Raw genomic sequence first — 20,627 nt, 5'->3', positions numbered from 1 at the left:
GAGTAACAAAAGATATATCTGACTCATATATACCCCTTTTCATAGGGTTTCTTCCTTCTAAATGAAACCATATCTCCCACTTCTTGTCAGCAAAACTGCAGAAATAGGTGCTCATGAATTCAATTGAAAATGATAGAGCTACAAGTGCAATACAGTTTACTACACATGTCCAACAAGCTCTAACAAACACATCTTACTAATTTGCCAGATTGAAGCAGCTAACCTAGCAGATGATATTTCCATACCTGCAACCCATTGGCGATGACTGAGCGAGCTGTGCCTCCTGCTGCTGCGAGCCGGCCTGCGTCGAGAAGCTGGTGCTCCCCAACCAATTGTCGACTGAGCCCGCAGCGTCCAAACTTGTGCCACCGCCGCCAGCGTCGCCGCCGCCTCCACCACCCATATCGCCGACGCCCCCCTCCGGAACCACCGCCGCCATCGCCGCCGCCGCCACCGCCACCTAGTTCAGAGAGAGGGAGAGGACGGAGAGAGTGCAGCGAGAGGGGAGAGGATCAGATCTTGACCCGCACCCGACCGACAGCCGCCGTTCCGACAGCGGACGGGCCGTTAACGGCCGTCAGCGCGCGCCGGCCGTCCGTTAGCCCGCGTGGCAACTGTTGGCGGGCCCAACCAGTCAGAATAGGGGTTAGCGCGGGCGAAGCGAGCGATTTCGTGACTTGGTAGTTTTTTGCCACGGCTTAGGAAAAATTTGCTAGTTTTTCGCACAAAAACGTAGAGTGGTAGTTTTCTGTCACGTTTCCGGCAAATGTGGTAGTTTTTGGTTAAATACTCTTAGTTGGCGCATGTCACGATGGTAAAAACTTTCGTTATTACTGATTTTTGTTCTGGTTGCATAAGAAATTTATCAAATGCTTTCAGGATCCCAGCAAAGAAAGAATCTGATAATGATGGAGATACCTAGCGTTTTCGGTCCTGGAGATAGGTCCATCACTCTCTACGAGGGCATCAATCATCATCCAGATCCAGATTCCATTTTCAGGAGTAAGACCGTCGCACAGCTGGGATGTGGCGACGATCCATTGCGCTTGCAGAAAAATGGTGCCCTTCCAAGGTTGGTGTCTCTTGTCCCGTCTCCTGTGGACATTTATCTTATGATCGTCGCTACGTAAGTGGGAACTGCAGCAGTTTGACATTTGTTTATAGAAGTGGGAGCTCCATAGTTAGGTATTTACTCAGGTTTGATGATATGATACTTCTCAGACTTCTGATAATCTGCCGACTGTCTAAGTTAGTCGGCAGATTATTTGAGCCTCAGATGCCAGGGAACCAAATTAGTTCTGGCTCAGCTCTACATTACCTCAATAGTCCAGCCATATATTTTTGTCAGAATCCAAACTGAGCATCTTTTGTTTCTTTGAAGGTCTATGGTCTGGATATTAACCCAAGGGCAATCAAGATTGCATGGATAAATCTTTATTTGAATGCACTAGACGACGATGGTCTTCCAATTTACGACAGGGAGGGGAAAACACTACTTGATAGAGTTGAATTCCATGAATCTGATCTTCTTTTTTACTGTAGAGACAACAGGATAGAACTTGATAGCATTGTTGGATGCATACCGCAGGTAGGGTCAAACGAAATTGTAGTAGACCCAGAACTGAAGGAAAATGCTGACTCTTATAATCTAATTTTCAGATTCTTAAACCCAATCCAGAGGCAATGCCAAAGAGGAGTTCTTGTATTCCTTGAGCAGCTACTATGCTCTTCAAGTAAGTCAGGCATCTTTTGCATGTTCATCACTTCAGCCATTTAATCTACCAAATACCAATGGTGATTTATCCATGCAATCAGATTAGAAGAAAATTGTAGTAGACCCAGAACTGAAGGAAAATGCTGACTCTTATAATCCAATTTTCAGATTTCTTTCTAGCTGGGTTAGGAGGATCAAGAGTGAACTTAATTTACATATTTTTTCTGTAACTGCATTATTGTTCTTTATAAACAGATTAGAAGAAAAAACTGTGTTTCAAACATATGTCATTTCCTTGTAGGCATGTTCCTATCCCTGATATAATAAAAGTATAGTTCAGAAATAATATATGATCTGTATGACTGTATTTCTAACTTGATTCCACAAGTATAATTGAGTTAACAGCTTTGAGCTCTACACTAACATGGGCAACCAGAACAAATGATGGACAGTATAATTACTTTCTTGGGGAGTAATCCTTTCCATCTCAACCTTGCATGGCTTTATTGTGTTACAATTTATAACTATAAGCATGATTAGCATTCCACACTTTTCCATGAAAAATGAATGAATGATTGCTGAAATATGGAGTTATTCACAGTTTCTTCTAGAATACTGGAATTATTAGCAGTGATATTCAATTTTTCTCTGTTTGAATAGAGTTTTGATTTGTTGATATGCATTGATAATCTGTTTGACATGATGTACACATATTTTCTCATAAAGCCAATATTTCTTATGGTGGCTGATTGTTCTGTTCCAATTTCCCTTTTGTTCATTTCTTGTATGCTTGTAAACTTACTGCCTCCAGGGTTTTGTGGAGGACCAATTTGGCCTCGGGTTGATTGCTCGGGCAGTTGAAGAAGGGATGGCTGTCATAAAGCCTACGGGTACTATGATATTCAACGTGGGAGGCTGACCAGGTCAAGGTGTCTGTGAATGCCTATTTCTACGCCATGGATTTCACATCACTAAGCTCTGGCAAACAAAAATTATGCAGGTAGCATTGCTGTGACATACCATATGTTAATTAATCAGGAATTCCTGGTTTGGCCAACAATATATACTCTGAGATTTCGTAAAAGAAGTACTTTGAGTTGTACTACAGTTAGTAGGGTTCTATATTGCAAGGAAATGCCGGCTTATCATTATATATTAAAATGCAATTTTTTGTGTGGATTACCAACTAGTTGGGTTATTTGCAGGCTGCGAACATGGATATTTCAGCCTTAGTTGAATTTGAGAAAAATAGCCCGCATCGATTTGAGTTCTTCATGGGTTCTGTGGGGGATCAGCCTGTTTCTGCACGCACTGCCTTGGCGTACATGAAATCTGGTGGCCATGTTTCACATGCTTTGTCCGTGTATAGCTGTCAACTTCGCCAACCCAACCAGGTTCTTTATCGTTCTCTTTAGATTTGTAAAACAGTATGCTAGCAACATAAATATTACTAATTCAGAATTTTCAGGTGAAGAAACTAACTGAGATACTTAAAGATGGATTCCATGAAGTCAGCAGGTCCCTCGATTTGTCCTTCGCTGATGATTCTACTGCCCATGAGAAGATCACATTCCTAGTATACCTAGCTAGTTTCTTAAATGCGACCAAGCCCAATCCTTGTCAACCTCCAGCTGGATGTTTGAACTTCAGGAAACTTGTTGCTGAATTTATGAAGAGCTACCATCACATCCCATTAAATCCTGATGTAAGGCTTGGTGGCTATTGTCTTTACAATTACTTATACCATAATTTCTCATATCGAGCTATTCTGTGCTTGTATCTTATGCATTATATGATGCTCCCTTTTCATTTCTTGTACACCAGAATTTTGTTGTATTCCCTTCCCGTGCGGTGGCAGTCGAAAATTATCTTCGACTGTTCTCACCAGCGCTTGCAATTGTTGATGAACATTTGACCACACACTTGCCCATGCAATGGTTAGGATATTCGGAAATCGAGGTACCACTCTGTCTGTCTGTCTGTCTCTCTTTCTCTCTCTGTGTGTGTGGGTGCGTGTGTGTCATGCAACACTTCTTGTTTGAGCAGCATCTGATCTGTACTGCTTAGTAGTGTTTTATAAAAATATCTTGTTTGATGGGAACAGTGGAAAAGACATGCCTGTTATGTGAAGAAAATGTTGGCTCAAGAATGTTGAATACTACTGCTTCCTTTTGAAATCTCAGGGAAGAATAGATTGCAACAATGCTGAAGGCGTGATCACTGTAATTGAAGCACCACGCCAATCAGATTTACTGATTGAGTTGGTCAGAAAATTGAAGCCTCAGGTTGTCGTTACTAGCATTGCCCAGTTTGAGGCTATCACCAGTGCTGCTTTCTCGAACATACTAAGCGCAACAGAAGATGTTGGTTGCCGGTTGTTCCTAGATATTTCAGAGAACCTGGAGTGGTCTTGTCTGCCAAGCTCAAATGGTGTGTTGAAATATCTTGTTGGAAACACCCTACCTTCACATGCGACTATATTGTGGGGTCTAGTAAAAAACCAGGTGCCTATAACTTACCAGAGAAATTTATTTCTCCCATTTCAGAATGACTGCACATATGGCATGTTAAGTACGATTTTGTTATGATGAATTAACAACCTGATCTCCCTCACCAGATATTTACACCATAAGATGATCATGAGTAAATATAAATAGGCCATACTTTGAGCAGTGCTTTCTGTGAAGGAGACTTATATACCATTTCATACCGTTTAGCCTGGAACTCTATTAGAACTTCTGTGCATTCTTGCACCTACATTGGAAACAGTCTTAAGGTTTCATTTTGTATCTGCTCTATCTTACTTTTGTTTAAAATTTGCAGGTTTATTCTGATCTGGAAGTTGCTTTTGCCATTTCTGAGGATGCTTCTGTCTGCAAGGCATTGTCACAAACAATTGAGCTATTGGAAGAAAATACTTCTGTGATCAGCCAGCAATATTATGGCTCTCTTTTCCATGAGCTGCCGGCGTTTCAAATTGGTGACCGTCATCAGCATGCACATCAAGTGGTAAGCAGAATTTCCCTCCTCCGATTCTCCGCCTCACGATAACATCTTGGGTTTGTCTAATTTCCCAGCATAAGTCAGCTAGTTCTAAAATCCTGGGTTTGTCGCTCCTCCCTTAGTTGGATACACACTTATTTACAGTGACCAGCTAAATTTATCATTGGGATATTTGATTATGTTTTCATCATGACTAATAGCAAGTAAAATTCCGTGCAAAAAAATGTAAGTAAAATTATTAATAATATGGCCAGGCACCTATGGAAAACCACCCTCAAGAAAAAAAGGGCGCCTGTGGAATACTTTTGTGACCTTAATGTTTAACTGTTTTGGTTTGTTGGCTTTTAATATCTTTTTCAGAGACAAGCGGCAGAAAAGATACTTGAGAAGATGATACAGTTTTCTAATTCAGCCATGTCTACCCTAAAAGAAGCTGAATTTTTCACTCCTGATTCCAAGGATTCTAGTGTCATTCATATGGATTTAGACCGCAGCTTCTTACCAGTACCTTCTCCACTGAGCGCCTCCATTTTAGAAAGTTTTGCTCGGCGGAACATCATGGATTTCGAAACTGACGTTCGTTCCAGCATCGAACAGCTGGTGGGAAATAACTATGGTTTCCCAGGAGACAGTTGTCCCGACGTTACATTTAACAACCGTTCATGTGGCTTCTCTAAGGAAATTATATATGGCAGCACCTGTCTCACACTCTTCAACAAGCTTGTCCTTTGCTGTATGAGGGAGCAAGGCGCCTTCCTTTTCCCCATGGGCACCAATGGGCACTATGTCTCGGCAGCAAAGTTTATGAATGCAAAAACATCGACGATTCAAAACAAATGTACGTTCAGGCTTCAAGATTGAACCGACCGCTCTGGGAGCAGCTCTAGATGATGCATATGAGAATGAGAATGTACATTGGCCATGGGTGTATATTTCTGGCCCTACAGTTAACCCTTCTGGTTCCCTGTACAGTGATGACGAGATAAAAGATTTGCTATCCGTTTGTGCTGAACATGGAGCTAGGGTAGTGATAGACACCTCCTTCTCTGGTATGGAGTTCCAAAGCAGAGATGGCTGGAGCCTGTGGAATTTGGATAGTTTCTCTTATAATATTGCTTCATGTCTCGCACTCCGCGTTTTTATGCTCGGGGAGCTGTCCCTTCAGCTGACCATGAGTGGGTTTGACTTCGGGTTTATGATTTACATTGACCCGTCCTTGATCAAACATATGTTAACAAGCCTGAGTCAACCACATCGCACATTGAAGTATACTTTCAGAAAACTGCTGTGTCTTAAGAACAAGAGGGACCAGCGCTTCTCTGATCTCATTGAGGAGCAAAAGGAGACACTGAAGCATCGTGCCGACAAGTTGACTAAGGGTAGCTCTCTGTGACATTCTAAATCGCCCTCTCAAATTTCGTGTTCTCTCCCAAATCTTAGTCCAGAGATGGGAGGTTGGTAGTTCAGAGACAAAGGATAAAGATTGGCAGTTCAGAGAAATCTTATGTTTGACATGCACGCCCCTTTTTTGTCTTCATTTTTTGATTTCCTGCAATGAACAGACACTCGAGAGCTGTGGCTGGGATGTTGTCGGCTGCCATGGTGGTATCTCAATGCTGGCGAAACCGACGGCCTACATCGGCAAATCGTTCTTTCGAAGGCGAGCTCGATGGCTGCAACATCAGGGATGTTAAATTGTGATCCAAATTATACCGTGTTGGACTAGACGTAGTACAACCGGTGTGGGCCTTTGCGTTGACGTCGACGCGTACGAGTACAACTCGTTTACTTGTCCTCCAAGGACTCTTATGTATTGCCCTCTTATATACCCTATGTAGTCGCACCTCAGACGGTCTGTCGTCTCATGCTTGTAATACTCCTCCTCATAGTGATTGCGCCTTCGCGTGTCTGTGGTTTTTTTCCGCAAGGGTTTCCACGTAAAAATCCGTGTCTCTTTGTCTCGTTTATTTCTCGTTATTATCTAACAAATGGTATACAGAGCCAAGTTACAAATACGAGATTTGAGACGAGGGAATTAGGGTTACGGCGTCCTATGCGCCGCCGCCGACGCGACCTGGCGAACCGAAGCCAGATCGATAAAGGAAGCCGAGTTCGACTGGATTTCCACAAGTTGCCGCTGCTGCGTATATACGCTTAAAGCCCCGAGTACGCAGCGTCGCCGAGTAGCTGCTGCTGTTTCGTTCAAGTCCCGAGGCTGCTGCTGTTGCTTCGCATCATGTCAAGCATTGATCTGCTCGTGCTACTTCAACTAGTACTAGTAATTGATTCGCACGGTGACCGAGAAAGCTACATCTCACGTGAAGCTTACCCAGTCGGCTAGTACTAGTTTGGTTTATTGCTCTGTCATGCTAATTGCTACATCTGTTCCGAAGCTACCAGGTGCTACTGTTCCTAGTTCTTTGCTCTGCGTAATTTAATTCTATCAAGAATTTTCTCTACCGGCTTGTACTACTTTGTGCACAGTTTATCGACTCATGGCATCCATGAAGTATGATCTTCCGCTGCTGGACCGTGACACAAGGTTTACCCTATGGCAAGTCAAGATGCGGGCGTTGTTGGCACAGGCCGACTATGATGTAGCACTGGATAGTTTTGGGAAGAACCGAATTGAGGACTGGATTGCCGAGGAGAAAAGAATTGATTGTAAGGCTTTGTCACAAATTCAACTTCATTTGCATAATAATATTTTGCAGGAAGTTTTGAGCGAGAAAACTGCCGCCGCTCTATGGTTAAAGCTGGAAGGGATTTGCATGACTAAAGATGTCACCATCAAGATGCATCTGAAGCAAAAATTATTCCTGCACAGGTTACCCGAGGGAGGTAATGTTTTGAATCATATTTCGGAATTTAAAGAGATCATATCTGATCTAGCTGCAATGGAGGTTAAGTATGAAGAGGAAGATACTGCTTTAATGTTACTTTGTTCACTGCCAAGTTCTTATACCAATTTTAGAGACACCATATTATACAGTCGTGATACTCTCACACTTAATGAAGTTTATGAAGCTTTGAACTCTAAGGAGAAGATGAAACTAATGGTGCCTCATGATGGTTCAAGTTCATCCCAAGCCGAGGGATTATCTGTTGGTGGCAGGACAAAGGAGAAGAACTCACATAATGGAAACAGAGGCAAAAGTAAGAATGGCTACAGGGGCCGGTCGCAATCCAGAGACAAGAAGTATTGCAGGTATTGCAAGAGAGACGGGCATGCCATCTCTGAGTGTTTCAAGTTGCAGAACAAGGAAAAGAGGAGAGGTAACAAACAAGGTGAAAATTCTGCTAACGTTGCTCGTGATGATAGTTCCGATGATGCTCTTGTCGTTATTGCTGGATGTGCTGAGACCAATGATGAGTGGGTACTTGACACCGCATGCACTTTTCATATGTGTCCACATAGAGATTGGTTTAATACTTTTGATTCCACTACTTCTGCTGGTTCCGTTTTGGGTTTTGATAATTCACCATGCAAGATTGAAGGCATAGGTTCTATTCGAATCAAGATGTTTGATGGCATAATCAGAACTTTGACAGATGTTCGGTATATTTCGAAGATGAAGAGAAATATTATTTCTATGAGTGCCCTTGATGCAAAGGGGTACAAGTATTCAGGTTGGAGACAGTGTTTTGAAAGTCACCAAAGGTTCCCTTATTGTGATGAAAGGTGATTTAAGTTCGACCAATGGTCTTTATTACCTACGAGGTTCTACCGTTTCAGGTAACGCTACTCCAGTTATTTCAAAGAATTCTGATATTGATGCTGCTAACCTTTGGCATATGCGACTTGGACATATGAGTGAACTTGATTTAGCAGAGTCAAATAAGAGAGGTCTTCTTGATGGATATGAACCTGGTAAATAGAAATTTTGTGAGCATTGTGTCTTCGGCAAACACAAGAGGGTGAAGTTCAATACTTCGGTTCATACAACTGAAGGTATTCTTGATTATGTTCATTCTGATTTATGGGGACCATCTCGCAGAAAGTCACTAGGTGGTGCTAGTTACATGCTGACTATTATTGATGATTATTCGAGAAAAAGTATGGCCTTATTTTTTGAAGCATGAATATGAAGAATTCTCAGCTTTTAAGGAGTGTAAGATTATGATTGAGAGACAAACTTAAAAGAAGATAAAAATACTTCGCACTGATAATGGTATGGAATTCTGTTCTAAGCAATTTAAGAATTATTACAAGTCTGAAGGCATTGTCAAACATTACACCGTTCCTTATACTCCTCAACAAAATGGTGTTGCTGAGTGCATGAACATGACCATTATTTACAGAGCCCATTGCATGTTGTCCAATGCAGGTTTGCATAGGCGTTTTTGGGCTGAGGCCGCTTCCACTGCTTGTTATCTCATTAATCATTCACCATCTATTGCTCTTAATAAGAAAACGCCAATTGAGGTATGGTCTGGTTCACCTGCTGATTATTCACAGTTGAGAGTTTTTGGTTGCACTGCTTATGCTCATGTTGATAATGGAAAATTAGAGCCTATGGCTGTTAAGTGCATCTTTCTTGGTTATAAGTCTGGTGTTAAAGGTTTTAAATTATGGAATCCTGAAACCCATAAGGTTTTTATTAGCAGAAATGTTATCTTTAATGAATCTGCTATGTTACATGATGTTTCATCTACTAATGTTCCCGTTGAGAGTGAACAACAGCCTATTGTTCAGGAGCCTACTGTTCAGGTGGAGCATGTTATTGATTCAGGTGATACATCTGGTAATGAAATTGTTGATGCACATGATGAACCCATCGTTAATGATGATCATGTCACTCCCACTCCAAATCAGCCTATTGTTCCGCCCAGTTGGAATCTCGCACGTGACAGAGTTAGACGGGGTATTAATAAAACGGACAGGTTAATTGAAGAGTGCAATATTGTTTCTTTTGCTTTATCTGTTGCAGAAGAAATTGAAGGTAATTCCGAGCCTTCTTCATATTCCGAGGCTATTATTTCTGGTGATAGTAATAAGTGGATGACCGCTATGCATGATGAGATGGAATCACTTGAAAAGAATGACACTTGGGATTTAGTAAAATTGCCTAGAGAGAAGAAACCTATTCGTTGCAAGTGGGTTTTCAAGAGGAAAGAAGGTGTTTCTCCTAATGATGAGACAAGATATAAAGCAAGGTTAGTTGCTAAAGGTTACAGTCAGATTCCAGGTATTAACTATAACAAAGTCTTTTCTCCTGTTGTGAAGCATAGCTCTATTCACACTTTACTTAGTATTATTGCCATGCATGATCTTGAGCTTGAACAATTGGATGTTAAAACTGCATTTTTACATGGAGAATTAGAAGAGGATATTTATATGGAACAAGCTGAAGGTTTTGTTATTCCTGGAAAAAGAAAAGCTTGTCTGTAAGTTAAAGAAATCTATTTATGAATTGAAGCAATCCCCTAGACAGTGGTACAAGAGATTTGACACCTTTATGCTCTCTCAAGGTTTCAAAAGGTCTAATTATGATAGTTATGTTTATTTGAAAACTGTCAAAGGTTCAACTATTTATTTGCTCCTTTATGTTGATGATATGCTAATTGCTGCAAAGAGTATGTCAGAGATTAATGAACTAAAGAAGCAATTGAGTAATGAATTTGAGATGAAGGATTTGGGTGCAGCAAAGAAAATACTTGGCATGGAAATATCTAGAGATAGACCATCTGGAAAATTATATCTAAGTCAGAGAGGATATATTGATAAAGTTCTTCATCGTTTTAATATGCATAATGCCAAGCCAGTAAGTACTCCGTTAGCTGCACACTTCAAATTATCATCAGCCTTATGTCCTAAGTCAGATGCAGATATTGAGTACATGTCTAGAGTTCCCTATTCAAGTGCAGTTGGTTCACTTATGTATGCCATGATTTGTTCTCGTCCTGGTTTATCATATGCATTGAGTGTTGTCAGTAGATACATGGATAATCCTGGAAAAGAGCATTGGAAAGCAGTTCAGTGGATTTTCAGATACCTGCGTGGTACTTCTAATTAATGCTTATTTACAGTTTGGGAAAACTGGAGATGGACTTGTTGGTTTTGTTGATTCTGATTTTGCTGGTGATTTGGATAAGAGAAGATCACTCACAGGTTATGTTTTCACCATTGATGGTTGTGCTGTGAGTTGGAGAGCAACTTTGCAGTCCATTGTGGCTTGTTCCACTACTGATGCCGAGTATATGGCTATTTCTGAGGCATGCAAAGAAGCTATCTGGTTGAGAGGTTTGTATTCTGAGCTTTGTGGAGATTCATCTTGCCCTACCGTATTTAGTGACAGTCAAAGTGCTATATATCTTACAAAGAATCCAATGTATCATGAGAGGACAAAGCACATTGATGTCAGATTTCATTATATTCGAGATGTTGTTGCTGAAGGCGATTTGAAGGTATGCAAGATAAGTACTCATGATAATCCAGCTGATATGATGACAAAGCCAGTTTCGATCAATAAGTTTGAGCTTTGCTCAGGCTTAGTTGGTAGTTCTCACTAGTCCTATGGACTTTGACGCACAAGGTGTTTATGCTGATTTGGATGGAGTTATTCACTTTCTTCGACTACTGGAGGAAATTTGGATTAAGGTGGAGATTGTTAAATTGTGATCCAAATTATACCGTGTTGGACTAGACGTAGTACAACTGGTGTGGGCCTTTGCGTTGACGTGGACGCGTACGAGTACAACTCGTTTACTTGTCCTCCAAGGACTCTCATGTATTGCCCTTTTATATACCCCATGTAGTCGCACCTCAGACGGTGTGTAGTCTCATGCTTGTAATACCCCTCTTCATAGTGATTGCGCCTTCGTGCATCCATGGTTTTCTCCCGCAAGGGTTTTCACGTAAAAATCCATGTCTCTTTGTCTCATTTATTTCTCGTTATTATCTAACAAAGGAAGCGCTCCTTAGATCCACTGGACTCTGCATGTCCAGCAGCAAGTGGACCGGGATACCGGACTACTGCCGGTTCAGCTTTGCTCTTGAGAGCAGCGAATTCGACCAGGCGATGGACTGCATAACTCGGTTCAGGGAGTTGGTTCTAGGAGACAATGCACAGATGAATGTTAATAGTAGCTAGGGGTTAATTTGAGTCATCCTCATGGAAAGTAAAACCTGAAGAGATGTAGTAATGTTTTTTTCTTTTATCTGCTTGGTAACTGATTATAAAACGGAAATGAGGTTTTCTGATGGAATTGCTGGCGAGTGGCTTATATTCTGGAGAATATAGTGGAGTATTCCTTCACTATGGGTATATCATAGGACCAAACCGGATGCTAACTACTTTATCTACTGGAATCAAATACTTCCACTAAATTTCATAAAGCAGACGGTTTAGTGGCTCAACTTTTCAAGATAGCCTGAAAAACGTTCTTATATTATGGGACGGAGGGAGTAGTTATCACCGTCCCTGAACAATGAACTGACTTCAGCAGATTGACTTGCTCGATTTGTATCGCTTTACCTGTTAATCATGCTGCCAGCAGCACTACCATGTTTAACTGTGGGCAAAGACCCCAAGTTGTTGATTCAAGAAACACCCAGTTCTTAGATGAGACATCACTAAGGAAAGAATGCTGAAAGGTAACTTTCTATTTCTCTTCTACAATTATCTGCTTAAATTGCGAAAGAGTACCCAAGAAGCAACTTTATATCATAATAAATTGTTCATGTTCCTTTGTATTGGGATATGGTTTTGACAATAATTTTCTTACTGACCCTCATCCTTCATGCATTAAAATCTGAAACATATCTTGTACAACAGAGTTTGGATCGCGGCTTGAATTGTTTCCGGAATTGGTTCAGTCTAGTGATGTGTCTAGGCGAGAATCTTCTTAGCTAGATGGTGGAAAGCCTTGTGCAATGTGGAAGGATTTGTTCAAGGCAATGATATTTATGTTCTTTTTGCAGTATATCAGGAAGTGTAGGACCTGTATTTTAGTTTTTGCCCCTAATAGTGATTGGTATTGTAGGTTAGGTTTCTTTGATACCGTCTCTGACTACATTTGAAAGAATCTAAGCCTGGGCTGTTTCGGTGCAGATTATTAGATGGGAAGGTGAAGTTCTCGAAACTTTGAGGTAAAGTAGTTGGTTTGTCACAGAATTCTTGTGCGACATGGCTGCACTCTGGTGTTTTACTATGTTTATCACCCTTTCAATTAAATCTTGATGTTCGTATGACTCTCCGGTTACCCATGATGGCAGATCTGTACTGACTATATATTAATACCTCTGTTTCCTACTGCTACAGGCATTAGGCACATAATGGACAACGAAGAGCCTACGTTAATAATCAATAGTATATTTTTGAAGGTTTTTGTGTTGAGGCAATTTTTTGTTGTTTGATAGTTAGACCGTCATCTTTGATGGAGACGTAGGTGTCAAAAGTCTTTACCCATACTGACATGCCAACATCAGATCTCCACAACAATTGTTATAGCGTGGTCCTTACTGAACCGCCATGCCATGGTGTAACTCACACTCTTCGTGCCTCACTGAAATTCGGTTATTTCTATTACGCACCGGACGCATGAGTGCATGCGTGGCTCATGCTTCCTAAAGCCTCCCTTGAAACCAGGACTGGGACACTCAAAAAAGCTTCACAGCTCAATGCAGCAATGGCGACTCTTTCTCTCCCTGTGGCACACCCGCAGGTCTCCCTCTGGCGACAAGGGCGGCGGCGACTGCATGGCTTGCCAAGCTGCCAGTTCAGACACGCCGGGAGAGTGCAATCCAGCTACAGGGGACTCGAAGCTCTGTATGATGATGGGTACGGGACGGTCAAGGACCTGGACTACTTCTATCAGGCACTTGGGCAGCTGGTTGAGCATGACAGTGGGCCGCCCTGCTGGTTATGCCCCGTCGACGCCGGCTCGACAGTCGAGGATGCTCCGCTCATGCTGTATTTGCCAGGTAAATGATCGAGTATGTGTGGAAATGATGTGTCGTCGACATCTTCCTGTGTCTCTCTCTGCATCTCTTTCCAGTGTCTTGATGCCTGAATGTTTAGGTTAGTAGCACACACTGATTTCAGGTGCTGATTATGAGATTATCTTTTCAGGGGTAGATGGAATGGGGATGGGGCTCTGCATGCACCACAAGGCTCTTGGAAGGTTAGATACAAATAGAAGTTCCCTGGAAAATTTATGGCAAACCAGGAGGGCAGTTATGATACTTTAAATATATTATACACTTGTTTCTCCATTTGCAGGATATTTGAACTTAGATGCTTGCACATTCCTTTTCACGACCGCACGCCATTTGAAGGTATCAGATACCTGTGCATTAACTGATTATTTCTCTCCGAAGCATTTTGCATCTGAATTGAAAATTTGAGCTTACTGTAAGATTCAGAGTGAAAGACATCCTTTTGGCTTGAAAAAGAAAATTTCATTTCTCCCAGCGTCCACACCAAGAAGTTGCACACAGCACATGAAGTCGTGTTTAGATAATACCTTCAGGTTAACACGTGGGAAAGGCAAAAGATGCCCAAAACACATTTAAGCAGAGCCGACGTCAACTAGCCGCCTGGCCAATCATTAAATTAGAAAGATTATTTGTATGATTTTAGCTGCTTCTCTTTTTCAGAACTTGTCACAATGGTAGAAGATGTTGTGAGGGCAGAGCATTCCACTTCTCCTAATAAGCCCATCTATCTATTGGGGAATTCGTTTGGAGGATGCTTAGCTCTTGCAGTTGCTGCTCGCAATCCTCGTATTGATTTGATACTGGTACTAGTTAATCCAGGTATGCAAGAAAATCTGATGGTATGCGAGTGAACTTTCCTGTTTATGAAATTTCTAATATGCAAAATTTTATTTTGTCTCTCTTTTTTCTCCTGGGAAAGCTACATCGTTTGAGAGGTCAGAAATAAAAAAGCTTCTGTCGGTTTTCAGCCCGTTATCAAACAACGCCTGTATTGCAATTACAGCTCTACTGAACTACAACATCGGTAAGTACGTGATGCATTTGTTGAACTTCAGGTTGTCTGATAATTAGCACGATATACATGTGTTTACATCTGTTCTTTAAGTTGTTAATACTTGCTTCTTCTGTTCTTCCTGATCATGAGACCAGACAACGAGGTGAACATGGCACTGAGTAGAATGCAAAGCGGGCAGCATCCGTTAGAAGCACTCATCAGATTGACAAGTAACATGTCAACTTCCCTGAAGCATACGGTTTGTACCATCGACTTCATTACTGTTTCTATGTATCTAGTTTATCAAGAAAATACTAATTAAGGGAGAAAATAAGTTAATAAATTGTTGCCTGGATCAATCGATGCAGAGGCCAGAGGTTATTCTCTATAGAAGAAAAATAAAAATTAAGGAAGAAAATAGTCTGAAACTGAATTCCTTTGCCTACTAGTATCTTTTTTTCTCATGTTTCTCTGGGTGATCTGTAGGTTAAGGTGGTTTCAGAATATGTGCATCTTTTAAGGAAAATATGTGTGCTTTTAATTGCAGAATATATTGGACAAACTACCAAAAGACACACTAAAATGGAAGTTGAAACTGATGAAACGGGCTGCGCAATACGCTAATTGCCGTTTACAATCAGTTACAGCAGAGGTGCTACTGCTAGCCAGGTTTGTGGCCTTAAGCTCAGTTCTCTACTTCCAATTTCATCGTTAGCCTTGCAGAATTTTGTCACATGGTAAATTCTAATGCATGATTTAGCAATGTTTCTTGTCCGAATGTGTATTTGTTGTCGTATTTTTTTATCATGACTGAAGTTCTTCTCTATGCTTGCACTCAGCTGCGATGACAACTTACTTCCGAGCAAATCTGAAGCCTACAGGCTACAGAACAAAATACCCAAATCCAAAATCTTCTTCTTTGAGAAGCATGGGCACAGCTTACTGCTGGTGAGTTTTAGCTGACTTTATCAGACTGCTGTATATCTTTTGCACTGGAAGGAACAAGTCATATACCTCGAAGGGACAATGCCGATGATGTCCATTCCAAATTTCAGGAGCATGGTGTCCATGTCTCATCCATCATCAAGTGTGCTGGTCTCTACCGCCATTCGAGGCGCTATCATCGGGTTTTCGACTACATCCCGCCATCCACAACCGAGTTAAAGGAAGTCGACAAAGCTAGCATGTAATCAAAGTCACCACCCAGCAAATCGTTAAATCATATGCGCTGAATCTTGAACACATCGATTGCACGTCACATTTATGCATTGGTACAATGCAGCGACCTATTGTTCAGAACGTGCCCAGCGATGTTCTCGACGCTGGAGGACGGCACGGTGGTGCGGGGACTCGCCGGGGTGCCCGAGGACGGGCCGGTGCTGTTGGTAGGCAACCACATGCTGCTGGGGATCGAGCTCATCTCTCTTGCCGCGGAGTTCATGCGGCATAAGAAGGCCGTGGTCCGTGGCATTGCTCACCCGCTGCTGTTCCCGAAGAAGACGAAGACGTGGTCGGAGGGCCACGACTTCTTTGACTTCCTCAACCTGTGGGGAGGCGTGCCCATGACCTACAAGTACATATACGAGTTGCTAGCAACCGGGGAGTTCGTGCTCCTCTATCCGGGTGGCTACAGGGAGGCACTCCACTGCAAGGTACTTGCAGAATAAAATTTGTTGATTTCATTGGTTGGATTTATTATACTCCAGAATTCTGTCAGAGTAAATTCTACCGTTGTGAACTTACTTACATTTGAACTTGTGGATTGTAGGGTGAAGAGCACAGTATTTTCTGGCCAGAACAGACTGAATTTGTTAGGATGGCAGCGCAGTGCAACGCCACAATCGTGCCATTTGGAGTCGTCGGAGAGGATGACCTCGTGAACGTAAGCCATTACCGGATTAGGTCATCCCTTGCTCAATTTGCAAGTAAACGTTCTTCGGTTCAAGTTTGGATCCATAGCCAATGTTTGTCAATCCTGAAACCGCTAGAGATTCAGAATGTAACCATAAGCTGATTTATTCTAAAAATCACAGCTGCTTTGCACATTCGACAATATCAGGAGCGCGCCCTTTGGCAAGGAGATAATGCGGGCCTACAGTAAGCATCTGAATCTCAGGTATGGTCCGCCCTGCTGCTACTAACTCCTTTTGTCAGGTCTAGTTCATAGCTACAAGGAATAACCCATCTGTCTTCTGGCTGCCGCAGGGATGCCAAGCATGAGGTGATCTTCCCGGGTGTGTGCATGAAGATCCCGGGCCGGTTCTACTACCGGTTCGGAAAGCCGATCCCAATGAGGGGGAGGCAGGACGTCCTCACCGACCGTCGGGCCGCAACGGTTCTCTATGCACACATCAAGTCGGAGGTGAAAGGCATCATCTCCTACCTGCTGGAGAAGCGGGAGGAGGACGAGTACAGGAAGATCTCGCGGAGGCTCATGTTCATGGCTTCCCAGGGCTTCAACACCCAAGTTCCGTCGTTCGATCCTTGACATACGCTAGTTGCCACATGGAATGAGAATGTCGCTACTGAATATTCATTTTTCGACCTTCGATCAGACATTTATGCAGAATAATGCTTGTAATTTGTGAAGGTTGAATTTTCAGCATTCCTGTTCACAAATTAAATTCGTGTGTGCCCTCTATCGGCCATGACAAATTGTTCAGTCTAGGCAAGCTCGGATGGTGGGAGGCCATGGCAGCTGGTACTCGTACGCTGGCCCGTTGGAGTACTTGTCGCTGTCGCTCATGCGCCTGAACTTCATGGTGGAGAGATCGATGGAGATGATGCCAGAGCATCCCGCCGCCCCCAGCACGACGGACCCCTCCACCACCGTGAGGATCTTCCTCGGCAAGCGCATTCGTCCACCGGAATCTTGAAGCCCCAAGATCGACTGCGGCAGCAGGATCGTCCTCTCCTCTGCCCACTCATCACGACTCAAGATGGCAACGGGCCCCGAAACCCGCGTCCCCGTGGGTTTTTACCCTATTAGGGGACGAGGATGGGCGTCTTTTGATCCCCGCGGGGCTGTTGTTGGGCACATTATACAACCCGACACGTTTCGTGGGTTTGCACCCGTTTCGGTAGTCCCCGAACCCGAAACCCGGCAAAATACATTTTTTACCAACCAGTGCTCCTGCGCGGCCCAACCCAAAACTACCGAGCCCCCCACCCCCTAGTGTCGAAGGCCAAACAGCCAGTATCGCCCGCTCCTTTCCCCCTCGCTCATTTCCCCCTCGCTCGAGCCCTCATCTCTCTCTCTCCCACATAATACCTAACCCTAAACCTAGGACCCCAGGCGCCGCCTGGCTCGATCCCATCTCGCAAGATCCGCCGACCACGATCTGCGCCGGCGAGCCTCCTCCCTCCACGTCTTCTCCCCTGCCGCCGGTCTGATCTGGAGAAAGGGCGTCGCCGCCGGTGACGAACTCAATGGTGGCCTCTTCATGTCCCAAGTCGGGTTGTTTTTTGTTGAAATTTGCTCTAGTTATGCTGCTGAAATGTGCTTATTTTGCTGTTGAAATGTTATTCTTTGTCGCCACTATGTTTATTTAAATATTTTGATTTTCTTGTGGGTTCCCCGCGGGTTCCCCGAAACCCGATGGGTTTAGGGGACGGGCGGAAAACTAGCCCCATGCACGGTGATGGGGACGGAGACGGGTTTGCGATTTTCTCGTGGGGATGGGTTTGGGAAGGCAAAACCCGATGAGTTTCGTCCCCGTTGCCATCTGGAATCACGACCGAGGTTGTTCCGTCGACCGAAGGTCCTAAGTTCGTTCCTGTACAGCAGCGCGATCCGCACCAGACCGTCGTTGCAGCGCACGGCCCTCAGCTGGGGGTCGCACCGGTACGGCAGCTGTGCCGAGAACTGGGAGGACGAGAACTCCTGGGTGCGCTTGTCGAGGGCGACGACCTCCGAGCGCATGTTGTTGGTGTTCCAGGCCGTCCAGTAGACGGCGTCCTGGGTGTTACCGGCGAGGAAGAAGAAGCCGCCCCACGGCCCAGCGTAGGGGATCCCGCCGACCCGCCAGTTGTCGACGGCGGAGGGGAACACGCTAGTCGTGACCGCACCCTGGTCGTACGCCGCGATGATTATCCTGAAGTTCGACGGGCTGATGCCCCCGCCGTCGCCGTTGAGGAGGAAGGCCCCGAGGCAGCTCCAGCTGTTGGGGAACGAAGGGTGGCCAATGACGTTGCTGCAGTGCCGCATGGTGGGATCGCAGACGATGAGGCAGGGCCGGTAGTCGGAGTCGCGGCGGAAGCCGGGGCACCTGGTGAGGAGAAGCACTCCGCCCCGGCTGTCGGCGAGGTCCCAGCCGCGGCCGCCGCGGCTGTCCGGGAGAAAGCAGAGCGAGAAGTGCTGGAGCCACATGCCGGCGGTGTCCGCCGACGCCGAGAGGAAGAAGATGGGATTGCAACCCGGGGGGCGCGACCCATGCTTGCGCTCGTTGACGTGGTAGTGGGCGGCGATGACCGGGCGCGCGTGGAGCGAATGGAAGCGGCCGAGGAACCCGCCACCGGCGATGACGCGGCGCCAGCGCTTGCACGCGCACGCGGCGCGGGCGATGTGGAGGGACGTGGGGAGGCGCAGGAAGATCAGCTCGAGCGCATCGTCGGGGACGCCGTGCATCGTCGCAACCGGTGGCGCGGTGTTCTCGCCGCGGTCTACCATGGCCGCCTGCAGAATCAAAATGGGAATGTCTAGGGCACATCTAGATGTGCCCTACTTATTGCACATCTAACTGAGTGAATCAAATATGAAGAGGAAAAGAAAAAAGAAAAAGAAAATATCCACACAAATCTCAACGTAAGATCAATGCTATAGGACTTAGATGTGCAATACTTATGGCACATCTAGATGTGCTTTAGCAAAACTGAATCAAAATTGGCCTCACGGCCGTGGTGTCGTCTTTCGGTGATGGAGGCAAAACCCTAGCAAAATTTTGTCAGGCTAACATGATCTGGATGAGCAGGCGTACGTCGTCTTATCTCCAACGAGTCTTCTTTTCTACTATATAAAGAGAATCTGGTTTAGAGAAAGTTGGACAAAAAATGTGCTTTAACAAGTCCTGTAAACACGAGTTTTTTAGAGAAAACCATCATGATGGTTTATATTTCATGTGAAAATAAGGATACATCGTTTGATATGACGTCCACTAGAAAACCTGAAGGCTCTGACTTCTAAACAATAGTTCGAGAGGTCTCCGAATTCCTAGCCAACACATCGGCCGCCATATTGGCCTCCCTAGGACAGTGATTAAAAACAATAAAACTAAAATTAAAAGCTAAGAAAGTGCATTCTTCATAGATAGCCGGCATAGGTCCAAGGGAGGTTTTTTAAACGCGAGTTTTTTTTTAAGGTTGCACTATATAAACAGCCCTGCTTCTCTTCGATATCCTTTCGTAATAAACCTTCTCATAAAAGTGCCGCATTAGCGTGCTACCGCCGTACCGACCGCGTCGCTGCTTCCGACCACCGCGCTGCCGCTGCCGACCACCATCACCGCCATCGACCACCACACTGCTGCTGCCGACCACGTCGGCCCGTGGGCGTTGGAGTACTTGTCCCCGTCGCTCACGCGCCTAAACTCCATGGTAGAGAGGCCGAGGGAGACGAGGCCAGAGACTCACGCCGTCCCAGCATGATGGACCCCTCCACCACCGCGAGGATCTTTCTCGCCAAATGTAGTTCACCGGTTTTAACCATGTCGTATGATACGCATGTCATGTCTTGTGGACACGATCATACTGCAGCACTCTCGCAAATTAAAACAACTAATGATACATAAATTGAAAATGCTAACAATGCATATGCCTTTATAAGTGGAAAGTTTCAGTGGTATACAACATTGATTTCACTTTCGTTGAAACTTGATTGAATTTGAAACATTGCAGTACACACAAACTTAGTAACCTTTCAGTCACATAATTTTGAATGCATTGCAAACATTAAGCAAACATAGTTGAATTTCTTCCAA

At 44.2% G+C, this 20,627-nt stretch overlaps 1 protein-coding gene and 1 pseudogene across 1 annotated transcript; both read left to right on the top strand.

The window, feature by feature from the left end:
* Positions 1-12,672, top strand: part of LOC123152182 (methionine S-methyltransferase-like) — a 43,901-nt pseudogene extending 31,229 nt beyond the window's left edge.
* Positions 12,673-13,258: 586 nt separating this feature from the next.
* LOC123152183 (acyltransferase-like protein At1g54570, chloroplastic) lies at positions 13,259-17,293 on the top strand. Its single transcript, XM_044571797.1, has 13 exons — positions 13,259-13,643; positions 13,792-13,843; positions 13,942-13,997; positions 14,319-14,477; positions 14,578-14,682; positions 14,808-14,911; positions 15,200-15,321; positions 15,492-15,600; positions 15,708-15,838; positions 15,935-16,304; positions 16,421-16,534; positions 16,686-16,768; positions 16,858-17,293. The coding sequence occupies exons 1-13, from the start codon at positions 13,280-13,282 to the stop codon at positions 17,138-17,140; spliced, it is 2,052 nt and encodes a 683-aa protein (XP_044427732.1). The 5' UTR covers positions 13,259-13,279; the 3' UTR covers positions 17,141-17,293.
* Positions 17,294-20,627: the final 3,334 nt, after the last annotated feature.

This window comes from Triticum aestivum, chromosome 7A (assembly GCF_018294505.1).
Source record: "Triticum aestivum cultivar Chinese Spring chromosome 7A, IWGSC CS RefSeq v2.1, whole genome shotgun sequence".
Taxonomy (NCBI): domain Eukaryota; kingdom Viridiplantae; phylum Streptophyta; class Magnoliopsida; order Poales; family Poaceae; genus Triticum; species Triticum aestivum.
This window is presented reverse-complemented; position numbering and strand designations above follow the sequence as displayed.